This window comes from Callorhinchus milii, unplaced genomic scaffold (genome assembly GCF_018977255.1).
Source record: "Callorhinchus milii isolate IMCB2004 unplaced genomic scaffold, IMCB_Cmil_1.0 Scaffold3, whole genome shotgun sequence".
Lineage (NCBI taxonomy): Eukaryota > Metazoa > Chordata > Chondrichthyes > Chimaeriformes > Callorhinchidae > Callorhinchus > Callorhinchus milii.
In genome coordinates, this window is record NW_024704744.1 from 74,327,917 (window position 1) to 74,350,439 (window position 22,523).

At 43.3% G+C, this 22,523-nt stretch overlaps 1 protein-coding gene across 1 annotated transcript in view; it reads right to left on the minus strand.

Annotated features, from left to right (window-relative positions):
- Window positions 1-21,845, minus strand: part of slc24a3 (solute carrier family 24 member 3) — a 141,519-nt gene extending 119,674 nt beyond the window's left edge. The window contains exons 1-2 of the mRNA XM_007898328.2: window positions 21,625-21,845; window positions 8,322-8,447 (exon numbers count right to left, since the gene is read on the minus strand). Coding sequence (XP_007896519.1) covers window positions 8,322-8,447; window positions 21,625-21,787 — 289 coding nt within the window. The 5' untranslated portion in view covers window positions 21,788-21,845. The remainder of the gene's footprint in view (window positions 1-8,321; window positions 8,448-21,624) is intronic.
- Window positions 21,846-22,523: the final 678 nt, after the last annotated feature.

Consider the following 22,523-nt stretch of genomic DNA (forward strand, 5'->3'; position numbering starts at 1 on the left):
ATGTGTGATCAAGGAAGATTATCTACCCTTACTTGTGCTTCTTGTTGAGGTGTCCTTCCAAATTTATGCACACAGGCTCCTCCAACCACCCCACAGAAGATCACAGGTACATATCTTCAGTTAGCGATCACTATAATTGGCTTCAGTATAATGGGTCGCGGTGAGGGGTAGAAACCTGGGATACAAACTCCTGTTTAGAGACCCCTATTGGTAAGTGGATGTTGAGCGAGTTTACAATCAGACTCTTCTATTTCTATTTCATCCGATGGAATCCTGTAGCTCAGTGGTTAGAGCACTCGCCTCACAAGCGAGAGACCTGGGTTCGATTCATGGCAGGACAAAACGTTGGGCAAGTTTCCTTACTCCATACGCCGCTGTTTACCTAGCAGTGGGGACCCGGCTGTTATTCGATTGGCGGATTGCTTTTCCAAGGGGTATAATTCCTTTAACAAATAATAATAAATTGGTCACTCAATCCTCAGCTGTTTGTGGGCCACTGCTGTGCACAATTGGCTGCCGCATTTCACCCACAAAATAAACAGTCACTAAACTTCACAGAATATCCTGTGAAGCACTTTGAGACGTCTCAAAGATGTGATAAGGCGCTATATCAAATGCAAGGATTATTATCATCGCTCTCTCGTAGCCTATAAAGTCGCAGTCTATAAATACCAGTAAAATATCGGATATACTATATCATCGGAATGAACTTATCTGTACCATTCAACCAGTGATGCCAGGGCTGCTCAGTGAACTCTTCCAATGAGCAGCCTGGTTTGGGAATGCAGTGAATATTTGTAACTTTATGGCCTTGGCTTAATTGGAAATAACAGTCTGTGTTTACCACAGCTGTACTGTTCATTATTTGCACTTCTCAATGCAAAAATTCTTTCGTTACATAAGGGATCAGTCTTAAAATACAAATTTCAATCTTGTTGCTCTTCTCTGCCCTTCCTCTGAAGTTTGTTTTTGTTGATGGCCTTTGTGTTATTTGTCATTACATTTAAAACCAGGAAACAAGCCACTTGCAGCTGGCTCCAAAGTCAATTTAATGGGACTCACTGACCCTATGTCAGGACTTTGAACTCAAGCCAAAGGTTAAATCAAGGTCCCGTCCCCTTGGGTAGATGGACATTACAAATAGTCACTGCTCTTTACAGTAAGTCCTATGATGTACGTTGAAACATCTTCCTAATGTGAAAGGCGCTTTACTAAATGTGAGGATTATTGTCTGAGGATACTCTCTGACGTTCTGTTTAGAGCAAAGTGTAAACGAGACTAGATTATCTACAATATTTTACTGTTATCAAGACTATATGGTGACAAATGTTGAAAATTAAAAACAATCCAAAATTCAGAGAACAAATGTGTATTGAGAAGTGCAAAGCTGGTCTAGGTAAAGCAATCAATTGTGGGGTGAGGGTGGGAAACAACGAAGAGCAGGGAGAGGCAACACCAAAGACAACAAGTCTGGGGAGAGGAAATGAAAGACACCCGCATACACAGAGAAAGAATGAGAAAGTGAGACAGACGCACAGAGAGAGAGAAATGCATAGAGGAAAAGGAGAATAAAAGAGAAAGACCTGAGAGGAAGCCTATATTTCATAGATACATGGACAGTGACATTCTGAAACAAGTTTGTTTACAACTGGTAATCTCCATGTTTACTTTTTGTTAATTTTCATTTCCATTTTGTACTTAGTTCTTTACACTGTGCAATGTGTATTGTATCTTCAGCAATTTACTGAAGCAAACTATTACATTGGGAAAGTTACCACTGTGTAAGATTATTGATATTTCCATTTCCTAAAGGGAGTCTATGAAATGTATCTTGCTTTGCTACAGTCTGTTTCAGTCAGTCTGAGTTGATTGTTTGTACCTTTGGGAAATCAGCACACAAGCTTGAGAGGAATGGCTTGGGTAGCTCCCCTTAAACATAGGCAGCTCCAGCGAGCATTCGATAGGATGAAACCAGATTAATATACAATATTGTGACACCCTCTCTCCAAAGTTTGCAAATAATTTAGTTGATCCAGCTTGAATTAGTATGCCAAATGTAGCCTGACCCATACCGTGCAGAGATCTTTATATATAACATATAAATAAATACATTAAACTATTGTAATGGGGAAAATGTGCAGCTGCGAGTGAGTGAGACAGAGAGGAACAAAAAATATACACACAATTGAGACAGATGTGAGGTTTTGCAAAAAATGCAGGCTCTTCTTTCATTCGATACTCACAATGCACATTCTGGCAAGTAACGTGTGATATTTTACATTCATCAACTATGTATCTGATTCACCGCTTGTCTGCCCAATTGCAAACTTGATCCAAGTTCTCCTCCTGATGGATGTAGAGTAGAAACAGAGGTCCAAGCCCTGAACCCTGCAGATCCCACACAGCATTCCCTTTCCTATTCCATCCCAATTCTTATTGCTCTCACTAGATCTCTCTTTTTATTTTTGAACCAATTGCTCATCCAATTGGCACAACTCTCTTACAAACATTATAACTGGCTCCACCATTCAGGAGGTGTTAGGAACAACAATAACAGCAATTCTCAGGTAACTGTCTACAGTAATAATAAACACATCAGGATGCTATTGATCTGGACCAGAAAATTATTAAGATGGCTCCATAGAGTGATGTCTCCTGACCCACAGAGTCCAATCCATGAGTGCTCCCGTTACCTGCAAATGGCAAGGAACTGGATGGCATCAATTTCAGTATTAACCAAGCAATCTGCGCATTACAGCAGGTTCCCCATTTGATGTAGCACCTTATCACATCATCAAGATGACTCAAAGAGCTTCACGGAATTTACTGTAAAGTGTAAGTGAACCTGCATTTCGTAAGCAAACGCAGGAGCCAGTTTGCGCATGGCAATGTCCCACAAAGTGCTGTGAAGTGTAATCAGTTTTCTCTGGAGGATTGTTCCCAGTACAATGAGGAGAAAAATTCTCTTCTCTTTTCGGATAGCAATATTAACCAGGCCTCTCACAAGTGATAAAGGAAATGTTGGGGAGCAGTTCTGATGGTGTAGACCTGTAGCTTTCGCTGGGAGCTCCACGTTTCAAATCCACACCGAGTCTGCTGGTTTTAGAGAGGGTGACATGACATGGGGAACATAAATCAGTTTCCGTCTCCCTAGAGTGAGGGAGGGCAAAACAAGCTGGGTTTATTGGTCCTGGTCCCTCCATAGCACCCTCTGCTGGTAGGGTGCTGGTGTGGCAGCCAGGTAAGAAGAGGTTGGGCTCAACTGTGAGGTCCTCTGCAGTCCAGTGGCCTTATTAACACTCACTACCAAGGCTCACACATGAACTATGGTCAACCATGAACTGGAGGTCAACCAGCAATCGTGGAACTTCATCCCATCAAGAGGAATCTGGGGACCAGAGGCATACAGCAACAGGGGAGAAAATAATAAATACAGTAAAACTCATAACTCATGTCAGTAGGGACCATGATATTTAATATGAAGTCTTAAGTTGTAAGCACACTTGATTAAGTTGTATAAAATCCAATTTAATCAATAATCTACTCTGCGCATGCATAATTCAACGCAACCGATAGGTGAGCGTGTGGGAGTTTGGCACTTGCAGCTGGTAAATGTGAGAGTAATGGAGGATAGGGGAACAGCGTGGCGAGTTGGGAGGTGATTAGTACGACCAGTACAAAGAAATCTGAGTGGTTTTGATAGGAAACTGAATGGGACTCAGGCGGTTGTACAACTTAGGCGATTATAGGATTTATAAAGATACTTATGCAAGTTTTACTGTAATAACAATCCTTGCATCTGATATGCTTTACACATCGTTAAGACATCTCAAAGCACTTCACAGGATATACTGTAAAGTTGTGACTTTTTTTGTGGGCAAATGCAAAAATCAGAACAAATAATTAGACACTAAAATTTGAAGAGAATGGAAAATGTTAAAAACCAAAGATTTTTTTTACAAAAAATAACAAGTTCCCCAATAGTTACAGTATATCCTGTGAAGTGCTTTTAGACGTCCTCCTGACATGAAAGGCCTATTCCAAATGCACGGATTTCTTTCTTTCCTTCTCTTCCTCCCCACTCCTGCCTGCCCACTACATGTTTATTAGGCTGTCACTACTCTAGACTTTATAAATAGATACCACTTTGACAAGGTACAAGTAGGAGACCAGGTACCTGAAGAGCTGTACATATCCCAATACAAGGAAAAGAGAATCAACAACTTCAGGAAAAGAGAGGTGGGGGAAGAAACTTTGAACTAAACATAACGCAGATAACAGAATGAACATATTTTAGCACTCTCCTGAGTCACATTGGGTAAATGCACTACGTGGAACAGATCCATTGGTCACCAGGAAGGTTCCAGATCCTATCCATGAATTTTGTTAAGTAATCTGATCTTAGCAGATGGGCTATTTATGGGCCATACAATTGGCACTTGTGCTGCTAGAATGGGGGAGAAGGGAAAATCAAAGCCAGTGTTCCTGTTTCTAATTGTGATCCAGAGATGTGCATGGCCGGCCTCAACTTGTATATTCCCTCAACGACTAACACTACGGTCAAAAAGCCTGGCTGACGTGAGTGTCCAGGGTCACATATACATGCACAGTCACTTGGCAGAGGTGCTGGACGAGGCTGGTGCCTGTGGGATCGTATTCCAACAGGAGTCAATGCATTCCGCAGAGGAGGAAAAGGACGAAAAATCCAAAGATTAATAGGACAATACGAAACCTTTTAAATACAGAAGGCAAGTTCCAATTGTGGACAGCAACAGAGTCTCCGCAAGTGTCAACAGCAGTTACAGCTCATGCTCCGCGGGGAGGGTGGGGACTAGGTGGGAATCACAGCCACTGTGACTGGCCACATTTGCGTCCTGTAGATAACAAGTCATTTAGTTGGTCTTACAATATACAGCAGATTCATCCCATACACCCTACACCTGTCAGTTACAATATGGAGTGAACACAAAAAAAATCCAACAGGCTGAATCCTGGAATAAATTTGTACAACAATCCACTTCTCAACAGGTCCTGAAAAAATGCTTGTACAAATTAATCTCCAAAGTGGAATCACTACTATACATTGTAACTAATGTCTCTCATGTGCCAACCCAACAGGAAATGTGCATGGTAAGAATGATCCTACTCTGGTTGAATCAAAGGCAATAACATCCCCCATTTAGGGACAGATCAAAGCATGCCTGTAACCTATTACAGTAAAATATGCACAATATTAACATGTCCTAATCCTTCTCTCAGAAAAACACTTTGTAGTTTTTTTTAAAATTTTGTGCATCTTTATTGGGCTCAGATATTAGCCTAAATAGCGTGGGCAGTAATGCTACTTTTTTTTCTGGATCTGGCCTCATTCTCTGTGCTAATAAAAGACTTTATCCAACCAAAGATCAAATAACTCATACTGAATATATAATATATATATATATGCGTGTCCTGGGTTCGATTCCCGGCAGGGCAAAATGTTGGGCAAGTTTCCTTATTCTAGACGCCTCTGTTTGCCTAGCAGTAAGTAGGAACCCGGTTATTAGTTGATTGGCGGTTCGCTTTTCCAGGGGTAATAATTCCTTAAAAAAAAATTGGTCACTCAATCCAAGACTGCTTGTGGGACACTGCTGTGCGCCATTGGCTGCCACATTTCACCCACAAAATATGCAGTCAATTCACTTTACAATATATTCTGCGAAGCACTTTGAGATGCTCAAAGACGTGATAAGGCACTAAACCAAATGCAAGGATTATTATTATAAAACAGTCATTTGGAGAGTGAGAAAGGCAGAGAGTGCAAGAGACTCATGGAAAAATGAATGACAAACAGACATACACACAGAAAGAGGGAGGATGGTAACACAGAGGCAAAGGAAGGCAGCAAGAGAAACAAAAAAAGGGACACACACACACACACAAAGAGAAAGATCGAAATAGAGAGATTGCCTATTCAAATTCTGCCTGGTTCAGTAACTGCTGTACAGCTGCGCCTGCCAAACCTCACTGATTTTGACTAAACAATTTAACCTGTTTCTCAGAGTTTCATTCTCCGAAAATAAACAGATGGGTTTGCATTCTCTCCTCATTTCTACCACCACCCCCCCCACCATACCCATTTACAATGTTTTCTCTTGCAAGACATTGAGCTTGGCAGCTTTGGGTTGTGTACTTCTAAATCTATTTCACATAAAGACATAAGCAATGAGGTTTAAGAGACAAGTCACCGGATATTATTGACCTACTTTAAATGTGTTGAATTAGGAGAGTAAATAAGGGCAGTTCTGCTTTGCAGCAAGTGAGATAAAGAGAGGTTGGTTTGGGCTGGTCTAGTAAATACCTAGAAATGTGGATTGTGCCTTGATTAAAATTATATATCACTCAGTACAGGCAGATTAACCAATCTATCAACCAGATTAGAGAGACATCACGTGACCAACCAGCAACTGCCGACCAAAGGAAATACTATTAAAAAGAATTCTCCAGAAAGAACATTTTTGATACGGGTTGATTTTTCGCCAACATCGCAAGCAGCATAATTCTTTTAATTTCACAGTGGCTTGGTCCATTTTCAATTTCATGTCATAGCCGGGTATCAGTTCTGGCTCGTTGGCAGGAATTTGAGGGGCAGAGCGGTCACTGGGCTCCAAGGATTCTTCCCACTCAACTAGTGACCCAAATGGGAAGCTATGCAGTTTTACCTGGTTACAATCCAGTACTAACCCCAACGCACACTCTGGGGTATCACTTGGCTCTCGCAATCCTGTGTCTCATATTTTCCAGAACTAGGTAAGCATGGTGTGACCCTCTGGGCAGACAGTATACATTCCATTTCTGACAAACGAGAATTTTTTCATGCGTAGGCAGCATACACAAGAGGAGCTCTGTCTGGTTCACATACTCATGGTGACAGGTTCTGCATGTGTCAGATAACCGCTGACCAATAATATGGAGCTGGGTTCAGTTGCACCACTGTTGATTGAGGTTATGGGTGGCTAACCATATTAATCAACAGTGCATTTCCAGTTCTCTTGATTGAACATTTTTTGATTTTTGGCATAAATCAAGAAAATTTATTTTGTTGCCCAACCAAAACGTTTGGTTACAACTACACTAAACCATGCTGAGATACCCTCAGGGGAAGGAAAAGTGAGGAGCATCTTCACATCCTGAGCTGGTAAGACAAGACATGATTTCACAGAAATCATTTCAAATATTTCATATATATTATATATAGCCCACAAATATACAGTCAATTCACTTTGAGCATATTCTGTGAAATGCTTTGACAGGTCTAGAAGACGTGAAAAGCGCTATATCAAATGCACGGATTATTATTATTATTAAGTGGAAAACTGCAGACATGCGCCTCCTACCGACCTATAGAGCTGCACCAGCACAGGCTTGAGAGCAACTGGGAAACCCATCTGGCTGCATTGCTGTTCATGGAAATACACAAGAAAGCCAGCTATGGTAATGTATGTGTCTAATAACAGAGTTACATAGAATGATAGGGCAAGGAAACAGGTCAGTCGGCCCAAATCGTCCGCACTGTGATGGCACAAGCTTTTGAGAGTATTAACAGGAAAGGAATTACAGCGAAGCCAGATTCACAATGAGGACACAATCATGGAAGACAGAAAAGATAGGAAAATTCAGACTTTAAAAATTAAATTCAGTTTTTAAACTGACTGAATTTCATCAACATTCCCTCCCCTCGCTCCAGTTTTTATTGCTGAAAAAAAGAAAACTATAAATGCACGGACTCCACTGACCATAGCTTCTGAAACCCTGATAATCCAGACCAGTGGAGCCGACAATAAGGAGATGATCTCAAGCAAGGCTATCAGACCCATCCTATCACTTTTTCTAGTTATAAGGCACTGTGAGCGTAAACAGATTTATTTATTTATTTTATTTATTTATTTTTTTACACACAGCATATGTGATAGCAATGTTATTTTGATTGTGTCTGCCAGAAAGAGATAAAAAGTCACTGTGACTCTTGTTGCTTCTCATGGGAGAAGTGGCCAGTTATCCCTCACATCATTGACTGTACACAGGTTCAGTGGGCCAATAGCTGCCCATTATCAGGCGTTAGAAGCTGTGTGCACTGGAATTGTCAAGTTAGTTAACAGAATACCACCTTAACTCAAAAATAATACTCCATTTAAGTAACCCCTTACCCAACACAGTGCTAATCAGCTACAAAATACTGTGTAACGTGCTACAAACACAAGCACCATTCACTTGGAAAGTGTGATGGCTTTTTGGAGATGGGTGGGGGTGTGTGCTAAGGAGTGTTGCAACAGCTCTCTTACCAGGCTCAGTGCAGTTCTTGAAGTATTGCAAGCGTGTCTTGGTGTCATTCTCATTGCTTTGCGACATCAGTCTCCGACCCGTCCATTGGTCATCCACCTCTGGAGTATGACTCGCCACATAATAGCCTAGGAATATGAGCACCAGAGTTACCACACAAATATATGAACAGGCAAAATCAGAACCCAGCTCTTTACCAACACTACAAGCCATTTCCCCTTTCTGTCTTTCTTGAGCTTGTGGGCAGCAACAACAACAAGATTCCATTTATAGAGCGCCTTTCATGTCGGGAGGACGTCCCAAAGCGCTGGACAGTTGGGTCAGGACCCGAGCAGGGGGGAAATGGTCAGGATGAGGGGAGGGAAGGGAGGGAGCGAGGAGGGGGTAGAGAGTTGAGAGGGGAGCTGAAGGCACAGTCAAAGAGAAAGGTCTTGAGACCGGCCTTGAAGGAGGAAAGGGAGGAGGCGGCGAAGGCACTGGGGGATGGAGTTCCAGAGCCTAGGGGCTCAGAGGCTGAAGGCCCGGCCACCGATGGTAAGGCAGTTGGGGCGGGGGATGTGGAGCAGACCGAAGCCAGAGGAACGGAGGGTACGGACAGGTAGATGGGGGATAGTAGATCGGAGAGGTAGGAGGGAGCGAGGCCGTGAATGGCCTTGTAGGTGAGGATGAGGATCTTGAATTCGATCCTCTAGGGGATGGGGAGCCAGTGGAGGTGAGCGAGGGTGGGAGTGATGTGGCCGCGAAGCCTGGTGAAGGACAGTACACGAGCTGCAGAGTTCTGAATGACCTGCAGCTTGTGGAGGGAGGTGCCGGGAAGGCCGGCGAGGAGAGAGTTCCCATAGTCCAGCCTTGAGGTGATAAAGGCATGGACCAGAGTTTCAGCAGCGTGAGGGGTGAGGTAGTGCCGTAGTCTGGCGATGTTTCGGAGGTGATGGAAGGCGGTGCCAGTTGTGGCGCGGATATGAGGAAGAAAGGACAGCTTAGGGTCGAACAGAACACCGAGGTTCCTGACTGGCTTTGAGAGGTAGAGAGTACAGCCTTGGATGCTGATGTTGTCAGCGCCCAATCAGGAGGGCCTCAGTTTTACGCACGCTGAGCTGAAGAAAGTTGTCTCTCGTCCAGGACTCGATGTCGGACAGACAGGCTATCAGGACATCGGTGGTCATGAAGTTGAGGGTAGAGGAGGAAAGGTAGAGTTGGGTGTCATCTGCATACATGTGGAAGTTAACCCCATGTCTGCGGATGATGTCACTAAGGGGGAGCATATAGAGGGTGAAGAGGGGACCGAGGACAGAGCCCTGAGGGACACCGCACGAGACAGTGTGGGGGGTGGAGCAAAAGCCGTTTGTGGAAACAAAATGAAGACAGTGGGGTACGACCTAAACCACTCAAGGACAGGGCCTTGAAGGTTGAGGTGGGAGGACAAGCGGTGGAGGAGGATAGCGTGGTCGACCTTATCGAATGCTGCCGATAGGTCAAGGAGGACGAGGAGGCAGAGGGAGCCCTGGTCGCAGATGGTCAAGATGTCATTGGTGACCTTGACCAGCAACACAGAGACCAGAAGCTCTTGAACAGCTCAAGCAGCTCTATCAACTGTAGCCTTGCTGTGGGCTGACCAGCAGACACCTGATAGACCTCATTCCATCTTTTCAATAGGTTGAGGCAACCTTGTAGCACAAGGGAGAGGGTGTCCCATCCCAACTTCTGGGATCTCAGTGGAGAACCACTGAGTACTGTACTCCCAACACAGAGTCCAACTGAGATAGGCACAAAACAGGATTAAATTAACTAATTGTGACATCTCTCTAATTTGCAATCTTATCACATGGTTAAATAGCAACCAGTAAACTGCTAAAAACATCAATTGGTGTTCAGTGTAAACAAGCTCGTTCCCACAAATACACCTGTGCACACTTACATAACTCCATACTAATGGTTGAGTCAATTGGAATGGTCAGTCACTTAGCAGGATACCAATTTACCTCAACAAATAAAACCTGAATTAAGCTATTATTGCACAAAGCAGCAGGTTTCCTACAAATATCCTCATGTCAAGTTTCAAATTGGGAAAATGATGCCTCTTCAGGAGAAATGTAAAGCAAAATTAAGCACTGTTTTTTTTAAATGTACAAATATTCAGATCTACAAGGCTCCATGCAACAAGCAGCCACTGATCTGTAATGTCACAAAATGCAACACAAGCTTGGTTTCTGCCAGACCTGGGTTTAAAACAAGCTCATTGCTTTAAACAAACATGCAGGTACAATCATGAAAAACAGCCCTAGACCTTTGTGACCAACCTATACAAACACTCCTGATGCCAGGAAGAGTGGCTCCAGATCTCTTCTACCATAATTGGCCTCCTAAGTCTGCCAGGGTTATCACATTCACAAAGGGTCAGCTTGTCCCAAATTGTATGCAATCCCTCGAGGTTTACGCTGAGGGCTTCTCACAGTTAGCTTCAGTCGGCTTCAGTCCTCTTCCCTGGGGACAGCAATGCACTTGCTTTTGCAATCACTCTACATTCCTGCCTATGCTGTATCATTAGGAATGAAGGAGAAGAAAAGTAAATTATTTCTACAGCATCTCTTTCTCCCCCTACTGGCCTGTTGCTCTGGAGTACATCTAGACAGCCGATTAAGTAATCAACTTCAACGCAGACCTAGCAGGAGAGCACATGGCTGAGAAATAATGCATGGTATGAGTGAGGGAAGGGAGGGAGAACAATATGTGATGCGGAGAGCATTATATGATGAGAGCCTTGGTCTTGCTGACATTGAGCCGTACAGGATTAGAACTGATTCAAGACTTGATGTTTGACAGGCAATTAGTTAAAAAATCAATAGTCCTGGAATGGTGGGTGGAGGTAGAGAAACAGAATTGGGTGTCATCTGAGTACATGTGGAAATGGACCCCATGTCTATAGATGATATCACCAAAGAGAGGATATGGATGGTGAAAAGGAGAGTCCAAGATAAAGCCTTGTGAAACACTATAAGTGTCTGTACGGGGGCAGGAGGTGAAGCTATTGGAAGAGGCAAAGTGAGGGCACTGGGATAGGTAAGAGTGAAACCAGAAAAGTTGATTATTTAGGAGCAGTGTAGGGATGGGGTCAAGGGAGCAGGTGGTAGGTTTTATGCATCAGGAGAGGGAAGCAGAGTTGAAGGAAGAGTAAATGGAGACCAGGGTATTGAGGGAGGAAGGGGGTGAATCCAATCTGTTTTATATCTGAGGAAGCTCATTGGGAGCACGGATGGAGGAGATGGTAAGTGGTCAGACTGAGATTATGAAAGAGCAAAACTCAAGATTCTCATTAGAATTTTCCCGTCCTGGGAGCGCCTGATGCTGATTCTGGGTACCTGAAATGGAAAAGCATCCCATTCCTTTCTGAGGACTGACATGCTCAGTTTAACAGGTCCCTTTTATTTTCTGGTCCCCTCCATTCGCTTTATTCCAATGTTTCTTTCTCACTGAATGGCTTAATGCAAGCAGATGGTAATGCTAGTGTACGCTCCAGTTAATGCATTCCATAGAAATAGCCATTTTAATAAAATGAAGCCACTAATCAATCCAGTCGTAACCACTTATTGTCATTTGGGCAATTCCTCATTTCCAGACTGCAGCAATTTAAAGATAGAATTCCTCAGAAGATTTCCCCGAGTTCTCCCCAACCTCAGTCACAAGGCTCTCACAGTTAGAGCCCTTTTCTTGTAATGCTACTAGGCTTCAGCTGTCTATGCTTTAAACAATGTTTTATGCTATGTTCAAGGTTGCAACAGAAATGAGTCGGCTGCTGAGAACTGCAAGATGATAAGTAGCGCAGAGTAATATCAAGAGACGTGCCTTTAGTATTGCATTATACGGAACAATCTTTTCTGAGTTAAAAAAATGCTTTATAGCATACCCAACATCAATCAGTTACTTTCAGCACACAGAGAATTACACAAGAAACTATAGTCAAGGCGGGAAGGGGGAGGGAAACTCGCATCATTTGAAAAAAAATCTTTTACACCTTTAATACAAGGAACATTTCTTTCACCTGCGCTTTGTGTCACAAACAAAATCTTATTTTTAAGCACTTTATCTCATCGAAACATCTCAAAGCACTTGATAGATAGTGGCTGTACTCGTAAGCATAAACCAATGACCGCTTATGCTAGCAAGCATCTGTGAAGAGAATGACCAACTCATGCAGAGAATTGTAGCCAGAATATTGAACCAGAAGTCTCTCCTGTTTTCAAATAGCGCCAAGGGATCTTTAAAGTCCATCTTAACAGGCAGATGAGGTCTCAGTTTAATGTAGCAATGGAAAAATAAAATCCCTAATACAGGATTCATTACAGAGTCAAGCACTGGCAGCATCAGCATCCAAGGAAGCACACTCCACCTCACCAAGCCAGTCCTTCAAGGCATGCCTCAAGACCCTACTCTTCGACTGTGCCTTCGGCCACCCTGCTACCATCTCTGCCCTCCACCCTCCCCAATCCCAACCCAAAGATGAAATCCCAAAAGTAAAGTTGTGATGAAATACCAGAAAAACTCTTTAATTGCACGTATTGAAACTAGTAACAGGATTATTTCTCAGTGTATGAGAAAGTTCCAATAAAGTTACAATATTGTGCGTAAAGAGAAAGGGAGACGCACAGAAATAGAAACACACACACTCACATACATATTCATACACGAGTGTATGTAAATAATAATCCTTGCAATTTGATATAGGACCTCATCTCGTCATTGAGACGACTCAAAATGCTTCATAGTATATACTGTAAAGTAGATTGACATAAATAAACAAACAAATAAATAGAGCAAGAGAGAGACACAAATAGAGAGAGACACAGGTACATACAGATCAGAGAGTTAGAGAGATACACACGCATACATAGAGATCAGAGAGAAAGAGAGAGGGATAACCACACAGATACACATACACAGTTAAAGACAAACGCACAAACACAGAGACAGAGAGATGATAACTGCTGATGGAAGAAGTATGTTGTATTTTGAGTGAGGATCATGACACAAGTCCCTGTTATTACAGATATCGGGCTCTACTGTAAAGCTTTGCAAAACCACTTGTTGGATCACCACTGAACAGTGCATGTAATTATTTTTCTAAAAAATAAAAAAGGCTTCCGAAAGGATTAATCATAATTTGATATGACAGTGGACCAGATTTCTACGAGAAAAAAATTACCATTCTGAAGGAAATAAGTAAATATTCCAATAGGTCACTGATATTAAGTTGTTCTTCATAAAACCCGTATAAAAGAACAAAAACATTTGGCCATCATTAAAGTCTGCACTGGCCAGAGATAATCCCTGGCAGCTTGGCTCTCAGGCAAGTAACAATGCCAGGAAACCACCAAACATCATGTAACCCTGAACCCCTTTGCACTGTAAATAAGACATGAGTTTATGCAATGAATTTTTCCAGACCTGGATTCCCTGCCGCAGATGTGAAAGGCTGAGAGCCTGGCACTGCTAAAGTACTCTTGGCATCTTAAGACAGTTTCACAAAAAGGTATGAAAAGGCAGAATGAAACCACCTATTAAGGGAGGGAACCGGGACAGACATTGAAAAGTGCTTTCGATTTATTAAGTACAATAATTCAGCTTTAAAAAACACCAATTTATAAGAGACCTTCATGTTCTTTCCTATATGGATCCAAGCCCAGATAAGTCAAAGAGGAAGCTGGGACCAGAGGATCTCTCAAACACATACACAACAGACAAAATTGGAAACATCACATGCAACTAAAAGGACAACAGTAAGCACTTTATTAACAGGGGGCAAGCGGACAGCACAGTATTGAACTGAGCATCTTCAGATAACTCTGGATTTGTCTTAAGTGCTGGAATGTAGAGTGAATTGACTGTATATTTGTGGGCGAATCTTCGTTCAGTTTATAGCACTTAGCCTCTCGGTCAGAGATTGTGAGTTCAGCACTTATTCACCAGTGCTACAATACAATGTCAGATGAGATATTAAACTGATGCCCTGTTTACCTGCTCACCAGGTGGACGTTAAAGATTCAATAAAGCTATTCAAAAAGTGAAGGAATTTCTCAGTGTCCTGACCAAAAATCCTCCAAATTAATGGATCATTCACCTAGAGGATTTTTGTGGGACTTTGCTGTGTGCAAAAGGACTGCCATGTTTGCCACCAAAAACTGTCACAACACTTGACAGCAATTACATTGTAGCGTTTTTTGAGACTAATCAACATGACAACGCTATCTAAAAAAAGCAAATTCTTTTTTCAGCCTTTTCTTCTTCCAATTCATCTTTCTCTTTGAAATTTTGCTCATGTCAATCCTGTCCCTAAAAAGGTCTTTTGGTTATGTATCTAAAAAAAGCTGCACCCTATTAACCTTTGTGGAGTCTTGTAGCTCAATGGTTAGAGCACTCACCTTGCAAGCGAGACACCCGAGTTCAATTTCAGGCAGGACAAAAAACCTTGGGCAAGTTCCCTTACTCCACACGTCTAATAATAATCCCTCCAAAACAAAACAATAATAAATTGGTCATTTTCAATCCACGACTGTTTGTGGGACACTACTGTGCACAATTGGCTACCGCGTTTCGCCCACAAATATACGGTCAATTCACTCTACAGTCTATTCTGTGAAGTGCTTGGAGACGTCTAGAAGCCGGGAAAAGCGCTATATCAAATGCAAGGATTATTATTATTATAACCCTTCAAACTATTGCCCTTACATCGGTTTATTCTTGGAAGCTTCCTCTAAAAGATTTGACTTCCTCTTTCGTGCTGAACATTTTTAAAGATAAGAACTGTACTCTTGCAACCATTGCCAATGCCCTGTGGTGTTTAATGTACACTGCAGGCATATATGGAAATTGTTTTATTGCAACTCAATGCTATTATCATGAGGACAACATCTTTCAGGATACGAGTGCCACAAGCTGTGCCCACAACCATGAATAAGCAATATGATGGCACAATATTTGTTGTATGCTTGTCCTACCCCTGGAGTTTTTATTATTTGTCTAATATTGTTTTTAACTGTTCAGGATCTGGGGATATTCTGACGAGAAAGTTACTGTATAAATGTAATGTTGTTTGTTTCCCACAAAAGTACAGATTATAGACTGAATAGTGCTTCAAAACACATGGCATAAATGACACATTGGAGCAGTTGCCACCATCATCAAGAAGTCCTTAAACCTGCCTGTAGTCATCTCACATCAAAGCTACAAAAAGCATATTCTGTGATAGACTCAGCGCATAATACTACCTCTAGTTCTATTGTGATATATAGGACACAGTGGATCACCTTGTATTCCTAAAGAAATACTGTATTCCAAAAGAAATACTGTATTCCTAAAGTACAGTGCAACAATAACTTGCATTTATAAAGTAACATTTCCACTTGCTTAAAGCATAAGTCAGGTGATGCCAGAAAGTACAGAGTTTAAGCTCCCACAAGGTCACATTAAACTCTGAAACACAAATCTTGATGAAAATGAGGTTTCAAGAGGAAACAGTGACCAAAATAGAGAACTCTACAACTACTAACACTTCCCTCTGTATCCAGTCAAATAGGTCACAGACAACTGCAACATCATGGCCTCTGTCCTCTCTAACCATGCCATTTCCCCCAGGCCCTATTCTCCCACCAGTGGTCTACTCTTCCCATCATTGCTGGCTGAGCCCGATTCTCTGAAACTCTCCCAATAATCTGGATTATCTGTGTAATTTGTGGGCAAAACGCAGATGCCAGTTGCGCACAGCAATGTCCTACAAACAGCACAGATAACTTCAGAAGCTGCAAGGATCAGTTTGGATGAAGAAGGCCTTGAGCCTATCTGATCTCGTCCTTCCAGAACACCCACCCTATCGTACCTCCATCAAGGTACTTTTTAAACGAGTCCAATCTGGCAATCTGTTCCAGTTGTTAATTACCCTTGTTCCTTCTCTCCCTAACTTCAAAACCGTATTTAAAAATCCCCACTCGCTCTCTTTCTGTTTTGCCTTTTTGCTCCACACCCTCAAATTCTGCTACTTGCTCCGTGCAAGCTGTTGTTGCCACTGTAAACCACTCAAATTTCTAAACCCATCAGATTGGTCTTCTCTAGTTTTCATATGGGTAGAAGGGGAACACTTTGAATCAATGCATCATTGAGATGTTATCAGAATTATTAATGTGGAAACTTGTATGCAGAACTTTCCCCCACAAAATGCATTGCAGGTGTTAGTTTAAACAATACTTCAAACACGTGATACAGGTCAGATGAGTTCCTGCTGCAAACTTCTACCAGTCGCAAAGATGACCTCATATGACTGAAGCTTTTCAGACCCAAGCAATTGATAAGATTTGAAAATTAGTGATCTTCGCTGATAATTATCTTAACAGGAAATGCCATTATAAATACCTAGCTAAAATGTTTGCTATATTTCGCAAAGTATGTTAGCTTTCAACAACTCGTGGCTGAGAATTGCATTATGGTTAGTGCAGAATAATGTAAAGATCCCCCATTGGATTAGGAGCTAAAGGGTTAAGGTTGCTACTAGTCCATACAGACTGAAGGTCCCAGATTTCAATCCTGTGGTGAGCCAACCATCATCTTCACCGGGGCTTCACTTGGGTTTCTACAATGCCATGGAATGTGGGGGTTGTGGGAGTTATTCATTCAGAACCTGAATACTCATCAGTTCTCTGGTTATTTCACTCATAAGAGAGACAGAACCGATAACCTCCAGCCAGACTAGGAGGGAAAAATGTATTAGTTCTCACGGTATCATGTTAAGGAGGAGATAGATCTGACAAGTTTAAGAGGCAAGAATGACAAGACCAATTCCCTCTGGAGTTAAGGAGATAAGATTTTAGATTGTTCATCTGATATCGAGGTTTTTCGCCAGATTTGGAAGTGACAACAATTCTCGTGATGCCATGTTTGCAGATCAAAACGTTCCAGGGTATTAATGTTGGACCGTTTGGTTCACACTGAGCCACGCAAAACAGTCATATAGTAAATTCAAATGCCAGGCTATGCACAGTTATTTAATTTCAGACAAGACAACAGTGAAGATGTGTCAATTAGTCTCATTTCCCAATTTTTTTTGGGGGGGGCGGGGAGACAATTAACAGCCAGGGCTCAGGGATATCATTATCCAGTGAACTCTACCACAGAGTAGGAATTGGGATTGAGCCTGGCTGGGAAACACAAGGTTCAAGCTCATGTAAAATGGCCACGTGAAATTGAGCTAAAAGGCAAATTATTGTCCATTACCTTAATCTTACAAAGATAGTTCCTAGCAGAGTGGTTCAGTGAGACTACTCTTCCCTTTATTAACAATAATCATAATAATAACAATCCTTGCATTTGATTTAGCGCCTTATCACACTGTTGAGATGTCTCAAAGCACTTCACAGAATATATCATAAAGTATTTTTCAGTGCGCTTTTTAAAATTGTGCAGAGCCCACAATTACAAGGCAGCGGCTCGGAAGCCTTAACACCGCTTGTGCATGTTTAAAAGAAAAATAATTATCATGTTCAAGAGGACATGGAGACAAATTTATCAGGGTTTGGACAGAAACATAATCTTATTTAGGATGACCAGCATGGTTCTATCTGAGAAAAGCATGGTGGAGGAATGGCTGATTAATCATTTGGCCGGTACATTTCTAGTGTGCGAATGTAACAGTTCAAAATTGAAAATATAATGGGATAAATAATAATAATAATCCTTGCATTTAATACAGTGCCTTATCATGTCATTGGGACATCTCAAAGCACTTCACAGAATACAATGTAAATTGAAATGACTTTATAAATAGCATTTAAATAGCATCCCCACTTCGGCGTCAAGCTCCGCCACTATTAAGTGCTCTGAGAAGTTACCCCACACAAAGAGTGGTAGATAAATGCAAATTGTTGTTGCTTTTGTTGTTGTAAACAAGTTCTTAAATACCAGGGGGCTGACAGTGGGTTACTAGACCTTTATTGTGTGATAATTTAGTTACGATTTCAGCCCTAAACACTGGGTTTCCTCTGTGAAGGTAATTCCAATGTCTGTCCATCAAATGTCATCTTCAGGATTCAAATGCTGAATAACAAAGTGCCTCTATTAAAGTTTTAAATGTATGGCTCCCTTCACCACATGCACTAAAACATTCAGAACAGTGAAGTTGATGTTTATTAAACGGTGAAGATATTAATAAACAACATCAGGCAGTCATCACTGTGCGTACTAGACAGAAATTTCAATTAGTTGGGAGCAGAATTCAACTAAGATGCATATATAATACAATTGGAATGAAAATCAGTGCTTTGTCCCAGCCCGGGGCGGGGGGAGAGGGGGTGAACCTACTTAATGGCATGAGACTCGGAGCTCACATACATATGAGCAGAAGGTAAAGGTACGTTGGGAAAAGGCTTTCAGCGAGGTAAAGAAACATCTTGAGCGAGTGGGTTAACTCCGCGCTCTTTCAGAACTAACTGCAACCTTGTTGATGGTAGCTGTGCATTCTGCTTGTTGGAAGAAGGCAGAAGCCTTGTGTGGAGGGAAGAATGGACAGTAATTCCGAAGAACCAGAGGAGGGAGCAGGATAACCAGGTGGTCAAAGTACTCTTAGCCAGTGATATACTAAAAGGAGAATCTTTTCAGCACAGCCAAGCGACCATTTGGTCCATTGTGTCTATGCGGTTGCTATCTCCCCCATTGTCTATGCTGGTCCTAAAATGTCGTCCCGATGTGAAAGCCGCTATATAATAATACTTGGATTTGATATACCATTGATCTTTCCTTTATACCCTTTACTATTTTTCATTCAAATACTGTATTAATTCAATTTCTGTTCTAACGTGGTATGGGTTTGGCTACAGGACTATTTTTTTGTAAGTCTGACAACCGCTTGGTTAAAAAAATTCCTTCCAGCTGATCAGTGAAAACCCTCCCTAATTTTGAAAACCTCTATGAGATTCCCCCATTTAATCAGTTTTACTACGTTAGTAAAAGGAAGTTTTACATACCTGAGGGAGGAGAGAATAGAGGGGTATGTTAGAGGGGATTAGGAGGTGTGGAGGCTCATGTGGAATACAATCACTGGCACAAACTAGTTAGGCTGAAAGGCGTGTTTCGAGACGCAACCCAGTGCGAAGGGTACTGTATAAATGCAAGTTGTTGTTTCCATGCTGCAACATTACATATAATTCTAGGTAAAGTTATTAAACTGGAAGATTTCCTTACCTTTTGCATAACTGCTCATTAGCCTTGTAGTTGTTCAGTAATATGAAGTTGTCTCCAACCTACATTGAGCGCAGGGAGAGCAGGCTGACTGCACAGTTACAGTTCCTGCTTACAACTCTGATCCACTACATTGGAGTCAGTTCAGATAAGTTCACTTCCTTCTGCTTATCAGTCATTTGAGACATATTATCGTGTTTAAATGCACTGCAGCTCGGATAGGAGATTAATGTATGACTGTTAAGGGGACTTTTTTTCTCCATTTTAAAAACATGTGTTTGTGTTAAGCAGAATCTGACAGTTTTGTGTGCATTGAAGCACACGTAAGCACGAGCATGAAAACTCTACACCAAACAGATCTTAGTGAAACCACAATATAGAGTGCAGATATGTGGATGATAGTTGCAAGGGCAATTGAAGGACAAGGGATACTTAAGCTGCAGAAGCATCATAGGAACCCGCAGACAAGATTAGTTTTTAACATCTTCCTTTAGATATTTATGGCCGATGGAGCGAACATTGATTTTACTTCTCTCTTTCTTGTTGGGGGATCTCACAGCACCACAGACCAAGAGGCACTAGCTGGTGACAGACTCCAAACCCTCTGTCACTGACCGGCTTGCCGCTGTGAAAGCATCTGACAGAAAGTGTGCATGTGTTTTTAAAAATAAGTGTTATGCTCACAAGATTTTATTCTCAATTCTGGTCAATTACTGTGCTGGTGATGGGACGGTATCAAACCCTCCCTCCATCTCTCAGTGACATAGCTATACTGTACAACCACGTTCACAAAGGCTTCGAAATAGCTTGTGAGGTGGACAAATTGGCATTAAGTGGGTATTTTGTTCTTCGCTAGATGCTGGCACATTGGTGTGGATTGGAATAATCGTCAGGTGATCTTCGGGTAAACAACAGGATTGTGGTTTATCCATTTCACAGGGTGTAGATACTCTGCCCTCATCACTGACTACCTATTCTTACCTGGAGGCAAATCGTCTTTATATATTGTTTACTTTAGTGCAGAATAATGTATTGCACAATCAAATAAAGTCTTGTCCACTCTATGCCCAGGGAACACAGATGTGCGGTATGACCCAACACCGGACACAAACTCCTCGCTACAACACATCCTCGCCATCCGTGTCACTTTAGTTTCCCCGTAAGTCGCCTCAAGCGAGCTGGTGAGTTACCTACCCTTTTTTAAAAAAAACCTAAAAAAACCTAAATTTACAGAGATGACTCGGAAAGCCGGTCTATATACAATATATTATTTATAAATGAATCCCATCAGCTGCAATTCAGTTACCTGTGTGTGTGTGTGTGTGTGGTGGGGGGGGGGGGGGGGTTCCTATTGGGAGTCAGGGTCTTCTGGTACATGTTTTCAGACTCAGGGAAACTGCTTGTAATCCTCAACTACAAACGCAAATATGGCAACGCGTGTGACCGAGCGCGAGTGACCGAGCGCGAGTGACCGAGCGCGAGTGACCGAGCCCGAGTGACCGAGCGCGAGTGACCGAGCGCGAGTGACCGAGCGCGAGTGACCGAGCGCCGAGTGACCGAGCCCGAGTGACCGAGCCCGAGTGACCGAGCCCGAGTGACCGAGCCCGAGTGACCGAGCCCGAGTGACCGAGCCCGAGTGACCGAGCCCGAGTGACCGAGCCCGAGTGACCGAGCCGAGTGACCGAGGCCGAGTGACCGAGCCGAGTGACCGAGCCCGAGTGACCGAGCCCGAGTGACCGAGCCGAGTGACCGAGCGCGAGTGACCGAGCCCGAGTGACCGAGCCCGAGTGACCGAGCCCGAGTGACCGAGCCCGAGTGACCGAGCCCGAGTGACCGAGCGATCTGGAGAGACAGCAGTGAGTGGAGCGTGGAGTGGAGTGGGAGGTGGTGGTGATGGTGATGATGGGGAGGGATGGATGGATGGATGGATGGAGTGGGGTTGGGGGGTAGGTAAACAAAAGATTGATCCACATCTAAAATACACACACACACACATATATATATATATATACATAAAATACACACACACACACATAGAGAAAATATCCCCCCACCCACCCCCCCCCCCCCCACCCTGTGTTGTTTTACCTGCTCTCTCGGCCAGGCTGGAGATGCAGGACACCAGCAGCAGAACGCTGCCCAGTGCGCAGATCTGCCACCCCAACAAATCCTGTCGTTTTCTGCGCCCCCTCATCTTCCTCTGGTCCAGAGCGACCTGGAGCCGGAGAGGCTCCGCCGACCTGGGCTGCATGTCCGAGTCCGGAGGGGGAAGAGGGAGAGGGAGGGAGTGTGAGAGAGAGAGAGTGAGAGAGAGAATAGAGAGAGAGAGAAGAGAGAGAGAGAGAGAGAGGGGGTAACTTTCAGCCGCTGCTGTGGCTTTAACGCGATGGGCTTTCTAACAGCGCATCTCTCGCCAACTGATCCGTAGGGGAGAGAGAGAGACCCGAGTGGAGAGGTGGATGGGGAGGGGATGGGGAGGGGATGGGGGAAGAAGGGGGGGGGGGGGGGAGAGGGAGAGGGAAGGGGAGGAGGAAAAGGGGCTGTAGCAAACTAGAGAGAGAGAGAGAGAGAGAGAGGGCTGTGAGCTGCAACCCGGAGGAGCCCTCAGCTCGAAATGTCAGGGCTTCGGAGCAGTGGCGGAGAGTTGCATCGGAGAAGGCGGCGGCGCTGCGCCCTCTTCGGGGCTCTTTCTGCTAAGGCAACTTTCCCATCTCCTCCTCCTCCTCCTCCTCCTCCTCTTCTTCTTCCCCGAATGTTACCTGACCGGCGGGATGTGTTAAGCGGGGGGGGGGGGGGGGAGGGGGGAAAGGGGGGGCTCCCCAGGACCCGCAACCTCAGCCCCGTCAAACAGCATCTCTGTCCCCAGAGACAGACAGGTCTTGTTGAGGTCACAAATGAGGTCCTCTTTGGATGACCAGGGCTCTCTCCTCCTCCTCTTCCTCTTCCTCCTCTTCCTCTACCACTTTCGTGAAAGTGAAAGGCGCTCT